This window comes from Triticum urartu, unplaced genomic scaffold (genome assembly GCF_003073215.2).
Source record: "Triticum urartu cultivar G1812 unplaced genomic scaffold, Tu2.1 TuUngrouped_contig_4823, whole genome shotgun sequence".
In the NCBI taxonomy this organism is placed as follows: Eukaryota; Viridiplantae; Streptophyta; class Magnoliopsida; order Poales; family Poaceae; genus Triticum; species Triticum urartu.
The window spans coordinates 711-9,883 of NW_024115444.1; the positions used below are offsets into that span (position 1 = coordinate 711).

Here is a 9,173-nt window from a genome sequence, read left to right on the forward strand (position 1 = left end):
AAATTTTTAGAATCCTCAAATTCCAAAAGGAAAAAAAGATATGCTCAAATTTCAAGTTTTTTTTGAATTTTGGTTAAATCTGGTCAAACTGCTTATTCAAGAAGTATTAGTGTTACTACATAATTATTCAAGAATATTAGTGTTACTAAATAATTATTTTCAAATTTTTTTGAATTTTGGTCAAACTGTGGTCAAACTACTTACTCAAGAAATATTAGTGTTACTAAATAATTATTGTTTTTTAGAATAATAGTTTCAAACTCAAACAGTGAAACGTGTGACTTCATGCTCAAGCTAAACTCCTCAGGGTTAACAGGATTGACATCTTACTATTGTCAGGAAAGCAACAAGTGCAGACTTGAAAAATGAGGGGGAATAGAACCCAGAAGTTAAGCGTGTTCAGGCTGGAGTAGTGAGAGGATGTGTGACCGGCCGGGAAGTTAGATGATTTGGAATGATGAAGGGTGATTAGAGATTAGAGGTTAAATTTAGTAGTGATGAGGGGTGATTAAAGATTAAATTGTAAAATAATTTAGAAATTTGAAAATCGGAAAAAATTTGGATTTTTTTTTAAAAGTCGTAACATTTCCTTTAGTCCCGGTTGGTGTTAGGTGAAGCTCCACACAGCAGCCACATGGAGGGCCTTTAGTCCCGGTTCATATGGGGCCTTTAGTACCGACCCTTTAGTCCCGATTTCGAACCGGGACTAAAGACCCTCTAGAACCGGGACAAATGACTCTTTTTCTACTAGTGTACGACTCCAACCTCCACTCGTAAGCAAAGTGAGACCATCTCCTCCCTAGGTTTCTTTAAGAAAAATCTTATGCAATTGGGGTCTTCAGAAAAGTCTGAAAGAAAACAGTATTTTCTTGGCCTCATGATTTTATAGAAAGCAATGAACTTCATTTCATGCGGGCGATATGGAGGTTACCCCTGAATTAATGTGAAAATGCTACACCACAGGTTGTGGGCTCTAACAGAATAGAGTTTTTTTTTTAAGAAAAGATTCAGGTCTGATGGAAGACATGAATGGTGAGGCATCACACTTAAAAGCATAAACTAGTACTTTCTCCGTTTCAAATTACTCGTCGTGATTTTAGTGCAAGTTGGAGTATAATTTAATCTTTCTTTTTGCCATTTTCTTACAAGTGGGCCCCACGTGAAATCCCGTAAATGCCCCTGCTGACCCAATTGACACTGAAACACTGGAGTGGAGAGGAGCTCGATCGTTCCCCATCTCTCTCGCCTCAGCTTTTCCTTCCGTCGTCGGCGACGCACTCCACGGCGGCGGTTCTCCACCGGCGGGGAAGCGCCGATGCTCCTCCCAGGCGACGCACGGTGAGTCGTCTTCCACCTCTCAGGCTCATCCCCTTCTCCCCGCGGCGGCGACCTAGGGTTAGGTTTTAGGAGCTCGCCGCCCGGCCCCGCCCCTAGGTAGTCTCCCGCGTCCTCGGCATGAACGAAGTGCTGCTGCTGCTCGTGACCGCCCCGCGCTGCTCCTGCTGTTCGGCGCCGGCAGCACACTGCTGCTGCTTATTGCTCGGTTGTTGCTGACCGTATTTGGTGCTGCAGACATGGGGAATTTCGCATCGAGTGATGCTTCTTCAGTCAAAGAGGCGCAAAGGGTATCAGCAACCAGCTCCACACCACCGGTGAACTGCTGCCGGGTGCCCAAGGACTCAAGGACAAGGAGGACGCACCACTGGGACTCTGGGAGCATTCAAGGTAGGTATGCTTCACCTCTTTTAATCAGAGGCTTCTTCAGTTGCTATACATTCTCACCACTACCGATTCTCACTGTCTAGCAGACTAGCACTAGTGCACAAAACAAACATGTGACGAAACAAAACAAAAAAGATAAGAGGACACTCTGCATTGCCGCCAAGGTTTTGGTTACTGGTCGAAACTTCGAGATTTCCCATGGTTACCGCGTATTTCCATGCCCCTCAATAAATCCCCATACCGAGCAAAACATACCAATTTTTTGAATTTAAACACTCGATTTAAAATAAAAATACGTAGGATCTAATTAATGACATGAGAGTTGGTTCTGACGTGTTGGTAGCAACCTAGTTCCTGTTTTGAGAGGTCTCTTGGCTCGAATGTTCATTCATTCATTTATTTGAATTCAAAATTCAACTATAAAATTCGTTCGAAATATTCTCGGTATTTCTTGGTAACCGTGGTAACCACGTTTACCAGTCCCCCTCGGTAAAATTGCTTCATTCGGCAACCAAAACCTTGATTGCCGCTGGATTATTAGATAATCCCTTACCTTCAGTTTTTGTATGATCAAGATGGAATCAATTAAGATGCCCAAAGAAGATACCTAGCTTATTCATATACGTTCTGGGCTTAGCGGGTTCTTTCCTTGTTGATCCTTCCTGAGAGATTGGACCTGGTTTCCCTGCTTGGTTGTGCAGTTATTTGATTCCTAATTTGATTGGTCAATCAGATTGGTTGGAGATGGCGGAATTGGCCGAGCCGCGGGTGTACAGCTGCCGCCATTGCCGGAACCGCGTCTGCCTCCACGACGATATCATCTCCAAGGCCTTCCAGGTGAACAACTTCACTAAGGGAAGGATAATTTATTTGCTTCTTGTCCTTACTGACGACTTTGGCCCCTGCGTTCGGGATCAAGAGTTGACAGACCTTAATAATCAATAAATATAGGAACTTAGATGGACCAGTTATGCTATACTGGTTGGGGATGTCATGCTAAAATTACTAGTAGTAAGTACTTGTCAACTAGCTAGGGACTTTAAATTGGCTCATCAACTGCAGTGGAGAGGTCCGACAATACAATATGAGAACGTTTCTGTAGCTGATCAGTTTAGCTAGCATTTGTTTTTCTATACTTACATAGTGGAGTTTCAGTTAACCAGATATACTACTTTTTTTTTTGCGGGGAACCAAAGATACTACTGTGATCTATCTATATGCACAATTCAGATGTTGAGACCTCGATACGCTATGCTATGATCTGTCTATCTCAATTTTGATTGTGTTTGGAGGATAAATACAATACTAATACTATCTCTCCTTTGCTTGCTCTTTTGGATGTTGTAATAGGGGAGGAATGGCTGCGCATTTCTCTCCTCTCACGCCATGAACATCACCACGGGGGCCAAGGAGGACAGGCAGTTCATGACGGGGCTTCACACGGTCGCCGACATCCACTGCCGTGACTGCCGCGAGGTGCTCGGATGGAAGTACGAGAGAGCCTACGAGGAATCCCAAAAGTACAAGGAAGGCAAGTTCATATTTGAAAAGGACAAGATCGTGCAGAAGAATAGGTAAGGAATGGAAAAGAGATTCAACCAACCATGTGCCAGCCAAAATGTTCTTATGGATCATCCATGCCTTTGTACATAGCAGTTCGTTTTCTTCTTTTTGAAACTACCAGTCTGTCGGTGTTATTTCCATGCCATTTGTAATCTGCAATGGTAATTAGTCATCGTTTAGTCATTCCGGTTTATGTATTCTACTACTCTGGAGCACCACATACTAGTACTTGTCCACTATCATTGTGTGGTTGTTAGGTTCCTAATTCAATTGGTGAATCGGATTGGTTGCAGCAGAGAGATGGCGGAACTGGTTGGGCCGCGGGTGTACAGCTGCCGCCATTGCCGGAACCACGTCTGCCTCCATGACGATATTATCTCCAAGGCCTTCCAGGTGAACAACTTCACCCAGGGAAGGATAATTTATTTTCTTTTCCTTGGTCATTACTGACTTTGGGCCTTTGGGCCTATGTTAGGGATCAAGAGTGGAAAGGCAGAGCTTAATCAATAAATAGGAACTTAGATGGACCAGTAATATATGTTGGGCTGGTTGTGGATGCCGAGCTAAAACCAGTAATAGTATCCACTAGCAGTTTTAAATAGGTCCATTCATCAACTGTGGTGGAGAGGTCCAACAATCTGAGAACGAACGTCTATGTAGCTGACTCTAGCTAGCATTTGTGTTTCTACATTTAAATAGCGGAGTTTCCTTCGGTTAACCAGAGAGAAATACTGTGATCTATCTGTACCAGCAGTTAGTCATCTGAGGCTGTCACATGAACTCCATTCAGATGCTGAGACCGCGATATGCTATGATCTGTCCATCTCAACTTTGATTGTGTTTGGAGGATAAATACATACTGATACTGTCTCTCCTTTGCTCTTTTGGCTGCTGTTGTGAATATGGAGTAGCCTGTGGCAAAAGAGTACTATGGGGCCACTGTGGCCTTCCATTAATATGAGAAACACACTATGGGGCCACTGTGGCCTCTGACTGGTTCTCTTGATGAGCCTGCATTCGGCGACGAAGAGATCCTAGCCTCCAACAACAGTACATGCTCCAATTGGTGCTGATGCACACAAGTCGCATTGCTGGCAATAGACGGCAAAGGAGGTTGACAGAAGCACTGATTTGCAGCTCTTGCAAGTATGAGGATTTGAGAAGAACAGACCATCAAATAAATAGATGGGAGGCTGGGAGTGGAACTCTACCTATCACGTTGTTCATCGCAACGGACTATTTGAGGGGAAATCGCGAAAAATTATAGGGATTAGGAGTGGAACATTAGCAAGGAGTGAAGATGTACGAGGATTTAGGACTTGAGAAAGAGGAACTGTGACAGTGGTTGGAGGAAGACGAAGAGTGAGAGAGAGCCGTGCGAGCGTCTCGTTGGCTGGGTTTTCATTACCTAGAGAATAGTAGCACTCGTACATTGCATCCAACATTGATTATTTAACCACCAATGCTTATACGTACTAATTACTTGTACTTCCTACTGATTTGGGGGCCCCGCTGAAGTGGGGGCCCTGTGCAGGCGCACACCCTGCACAGTTGCCTGGTACGGGCCTGAACCAAACGTAGCGTTTGTAGTGGCCCTCCAAACGGCTTCCATATGGTGTGATCGTCACAGGAACTGCTTCTGGTCATACGTGTTCTCATGGAAGAACTTTGCGGTAGGATCATGCAGAATGTAACAGAATGTCTCCAAGAGTCGTTTGAGAGCCATCTGCATGGATGGCCTTTGCTGCGGATCCACAACGGGGCAATCGATACCCAGCCTGAATACAATTGCCATGTCCTCCATGTACCGCGTTTGATCTGGGATCGGAAAGCCATTTTCACATGGAGATATTCACTCTTGAACTTCTCCAGTTGTCCTCCATGTATTTCTCAGTTAAGTTGTGCACCCAAATCGCCAAATTACCATCAGCTCCAGCTTCATTGGCCACCTGCTCCGCGACGAGTTCCAGCAATGTCACGCCGAAACTGTAAGTGTCAACTTTCTAAAAATTAGCGCCCGTTACCCCGCACTTAGCTATGTCTCCGATCGGCATCCTCGTAAGCGATATGTATACCTTGAATTTTGTTTCTAAGTTTCTGTTATGTTAGTATAATAATGGAAACAATCAGTATCAACTTCACTGATAGAAACTGATTGCGAACACACAGATTAAGGAAACAACAAAAGCACCCACAATGTCTCAACTCTCAACTTATTCAATACACACGCATGGTATATAACAAGCAACTACACAGAACAACTCTTTCACATGTAAACTGTAAGCAAGACTATCGAGGGTAGCTGCCAGACAGCAGATATTCTTCTTCTTGACTATATTGTCTACTCACGTTCTCTGAGCTTGTCCTTCTTATAGATGATGTATATCTCATTGCCGAATAACTCCCCTCATTTGTTTTTGCCAGTAAATCATCCCTAACCCGAACACGCTCTTTGGGTCCTTGAAGGGCCTCCAGTGTCATCTCCACTGACCTCATGGTTGGTCGCTCCTCCGCTCTTAGTTTCGTGCACGACACAGCTAGAGCAGCTACTTCCTCAACTTGGCTACCTCCCTCCTCCATGACCTGTGGATCCAGTATTTCTTCCAATTTACCTCCTGAAAGTAGTTCAATAAACTGTGCAACAAGCCCATCACCTTTGGACGATCTATATGTAATTGGCATCTTCCTCGTAAGCAACTCAACAAGAACTACTCCAAAGCTATAAACGTCACTTTTTTCTGTTAGCCGGCCACAGTAAAAGTACATAGGATCTAAATACCCTAAAGTTCCTTGCACCGCTGTTGTTATCCCTGTTTGATCCCTAGGAATGTGCCTTGAAGCTCCAAAGTCAGACACCTTTGCTGTCAAAGCATCATCAAGAAGTATATTGGTAGACTTGATATCTCTGTGTATCACGGGGACGGAAACACCCGAGTGAAGGTAAGCAAGAGCTTTGCCAATTTCTGTTGCAATCCTTAATATGTCTTGCCATGGTATTGATCTTAGTGGTGTCTTATGAAGATAATCACATAGGGTTCCATTGGAAATGAACTCATAAGCCAATAAAGGGACTTCTGTCTCGAGACAACATCCAAAAAGTTTTACGATGTTCCTATGATTGATTTGTGAGAGTATGGCAACTTCATTTATAAACTCGTTAATCTCACTCTTGACCACAATATTTGACTTTTTGATGGCCACAACATGCAAGTCTGACAAAATTCCTTTGTATACGGTACCGTGCCCGCCACCACCAAGCTTACGAGTTGGATGAAAGTTGTTTGTGGCCTTTTTCAGCTCCTTTAATGGGATGATCATCCTTTCTGCAATGTCTGACCTATGAGATACCAATTGCTGCAACAGTTGTCCACGATTTTCATTGAAGAACCTCTGTCGCAACTTTTGTTCCTTTTGATGTTTAAGCTTGCGAATTATTATCTTTGAGCCGATAAACAGAAGTAGAATAATTGGGCCACTTGAAACTGATAGACCAATGATTAAACCTGCAAAAAACAGATCGATGGGGCATGTATTTAGGGTTTGAGATGGCATAACTCAAATAAGTGAGGGAAGAGATATGAGGTTGGATCCAGGATGGAAAGTCTTGGTAAAAGGAGAGATACCAGCACACCGATAATCAACCGGTTATACCAAATTCAAATTTCTAAAAGTTCAAAATTTTGACCAAAATTTATCTCATATTCCAGTAACCCAACTAATAGGAGGGCCAGTAATTAACCTCGACAAGTCCGATAACCAGCAAGTTACCAAAATCCTAGGTGGATCACAAGGCAAATGATGCAAATAAGAGTGTGTGCGGCCAGAGAGAGTTTTGACTTCTGTTTCAAAATTTTGGATTGGATTTATCTATTAGTACCAATGTCTAATTATATAGTGTCATGGCACATTTAATTGTACATATATTCTAGATGGCTTTATTTGTTTCTTCTATGGATATGAAATGCTTGCTTATTGATTGTGTATTTTTTTCTTCTTCTATAACAGATGGTGGTACTCCATTCTTATATAATTGTGTTCTACAACCATTTTATTTAGGGGTTGTTGTCACTTGCAATAATATATTTCTACAACCTAAATTTCTTAGCAGAAGTTTGAATATTTTTTACATTGCCTAACTGATTATTAGCTTCTTTTTCATGCAGTATACTCTTTTTGCATGGTTCACGAGCTAATACACATAGAGCTTACTCACGTGAGAATACTGATTGCATTCAAGAAAACAAAAGGGAGTTGGTAAATATGGTTGGGAATGAATGATATCTTTGCACCTACTCCCTCCTTTCCAAAAGGTTATTTTATAGGCTTGTTTTAAGTCAAACTTCTTTAAGTTTTGATCAATCCTAAAGAAAAATATACCAACATCTATGACACCAAATAAATACATCGTGACATCGTATTTCATAATTGATCGAAGGAAGGTAAGGTATAATGGTGCTCACCTGTGTGTATGGACTTGACACAGCCTAATGGTTGGGTGGCGTTGCCTTGAAATCCTCGTCGGCACCTGCAGTCGAAAGATCCATCCATGTTGGTACACTTGCCGAAGCATGAATGTGACTGTGGCTGTTTGCACTCGTCGATATCTACATAAAACACGTAATTAAACATGAAGACAAGTTGATCATCCAAATCTAAAAGGAAGAAAAGGCAAATTCAACTGCGTTTGCACTCGAGAATTAGCAAAACTCATAGAAATTACTTACCTGTGCATCCGTTATCAAGGTATGGGTTGCCCTCGTATCCTTTCTTGCATTTGCAAAAATACCCCATCCCATTGGTGGAATTCGCGCACTCGCTGTGCTTGCTCACGCAAGCGTATCCCGGTGATTCTCTCGCCAGGGGGCATGACAAGGAGTTATTGCCGTTGCGGATGGCCCAGTCGAGCCAAAGCGGCATTCTCCACGGCTTGGCCGGGTCCGGCGTCCTCTTCAAGTCGGCGGCCTGGAATACATAGTGATTCCTCTCCACAATGAAGGCGTGGTTGCAGGGGCTGAAGTCCATGCCTGCATGCGGCCAATCGCCGAACGTCATCCTGGTGTCGAGGAGGGCTTGCGGGATACCGACGCGGCAGCAGCCGACGCCATTGCACTTTCGGTCGCGCGCGCTCTTGGTACTGTTGCAGTAGGCCACACACCCGCTGAAATACGAGTATGATTCTGGATTTTGGCGTCGTCGACTTCCTCTGCCGGCGTAGATGAACGCGTCGCAGCCCAGGACGAAGAGCTCGTTGGCGGTGTCGGAGATGCGGTACACACCCACCGGGTTGACTCTCAGCTGGCCGTCAAATCTGTTGGTCATGTTACCGGTCGCGTCAAAGCACTGGTAAGCCACTGGCACCATCACCCGGACCCTCGCGCGGGGTGTCACGGTCAGGTTCAACACGAGTATGGGCTCGGAGCGCATCTTCGCATCCGTCAGGAATGGCTTATCGGCGCCGCCGCCGGTCATGTTGTTGCAGCCGATCTGGAAGCCCCTGCGGAAGCAGCCGGCGCCGATGCCGAATGGGTAGAGGATGTCAACTTCGCCGCATCGCGCCTGGCAGCCAGGCTTCACCAAGGAGCTAGATGCGGTGATTGCCGATGCAGCTAGTGGCAATAGCACCAAGATCCATGCCATCGACATTTCTCACCACTTCTATTTGTTTGTGTGTTTGTTCAATGTGGGGGACGAAGCCTCCGTACATTTAAATACAAAAGAGCGAGAGAATATATAGCTCCCCTCCACCAGTACTCCTGGTGTGTGTTTTAAAAATATTGAAAAATGTATTTTTTTAATTAACTAGTTTGTTTGAGGAGTCGGTGGTTTGCTGCCGTCAAGAATATATTTCAAATTCATCAGTCAACTATCATCCGGCACTTCTAAACTGT

At 44.1% G+C, this 9,173-nt stretch overlaps 2 protein-coding genes across 8 annotated transcripts; one reads left to right on the forward strand and one right to left on the reverse strand.

The window, feature by feature from the left end:
* The first annotated feature begins 1,182 nt into the window (after positions 1-1,182).
* On the forward strand, positions 1,183-4,140 carry LOC125528370 (protein yippee-like At4g27745). Of its 7 annotated transcripts, none has more exons than XM_048692847.1 (6): positions 1,183-1,338; positions 1,573-1,725; positions 2,456-2,559; positions 3,073-3,296; positions 3,579-3,678; positions 3,761-4,140. In XM_048692847.1, the coding sequence occupies exons 2-6, from the start codon at positions 1,575-1,577 to the stop codon at positions 3,797-3,799; spliced, it is 618 nt and encodes a 205-aa protein (XP_048548804.1). In that variant the 5' UTR covers positions 1,183-1,338; positions 1,573-1,574; the 3' UTR covers positions 3,800-4,140. The 7 variants fall into 7 exon arrangements, 5 of the variants coding, with proteins under 5 accessions (XP_048548804.1, XP_048548805.1, XP_048548802.1 ...); XM_048692848.1 differs by having other exon boundaries at positions 3,582-3,678; XR_007292373.1 differs by lacking the exon at positions 3,761-4,140 and having other exon boundaries at positions 3,073-3,377; positions 3,582-3,704.
* A 1,434-nt stretch (positions 4,141-5,574) lies between these two features.
* Positions 5,575-8,922, reverse strand: LOC125528369 (wall-associated receptor kinase 2-like). The gene is made up of 3 exons (XM_048692843.1): positions 8,010-8,922; positions 7,746-7,889; positions 5,575-6,788 (listed from the first exon to the last, which is right to left on the reverse strand). The coding sequence occupies exons 1-3, from the start codon at positions 8,920-8,922 to the stop codon at positions 5,575-5,577; spliced, it is 2,271 nt and encodes a 756-aa protein (XP_048548800.1).
* Positions 8,923-9,173: the final 251 nt, after the last annotated feature.

Bases quoted from the DNA above. Each gene is read 5' to 3' on its own strand.
- LOC125528369 (XM_048692843.1), bottom strand. From the start codon at position 8,922: ATGGCATGGATCTTGGTGCTATTGCCACTAGCTGCATCGGCAATCACC. The intron at 7,890-8,009 runs GTAAGTAATTTC...TGTTTTATGTAG, and splicing joins CCTTGATAACGGATGCACAG to ATATCGACGAGTGCAAACAG. The intron at 6,789-7,745 runs GTGAGCACCATT...TGTTTTTTGCAG, and splicing joins TGTCAAGTCCATACACACAG to GTTTAATCATTGGTCTATCA.
- LOC125528370 (XM_048692845.1), top strand. From the start codon at position 1,575: ATGGGGAATTTCGCATCGAGTGATGCTTCTTCAGTCAAAGAGGCGCAA. The intron at 1,726-2,455 runs GTAGGTATGCTT...TTGGTCAATCAG, and splicing joins GGACTCTGGGAGCATTCAAG to ATTGGTTGGAGATGGCGGAA. The intron at 3,297-3,578 runs GTAAGGAATGGA...GATTGGTTGCAG, and splicing joins AAGATCGTGCAGAAGAATAG to CAGAGAGATGGCGGAACTGG.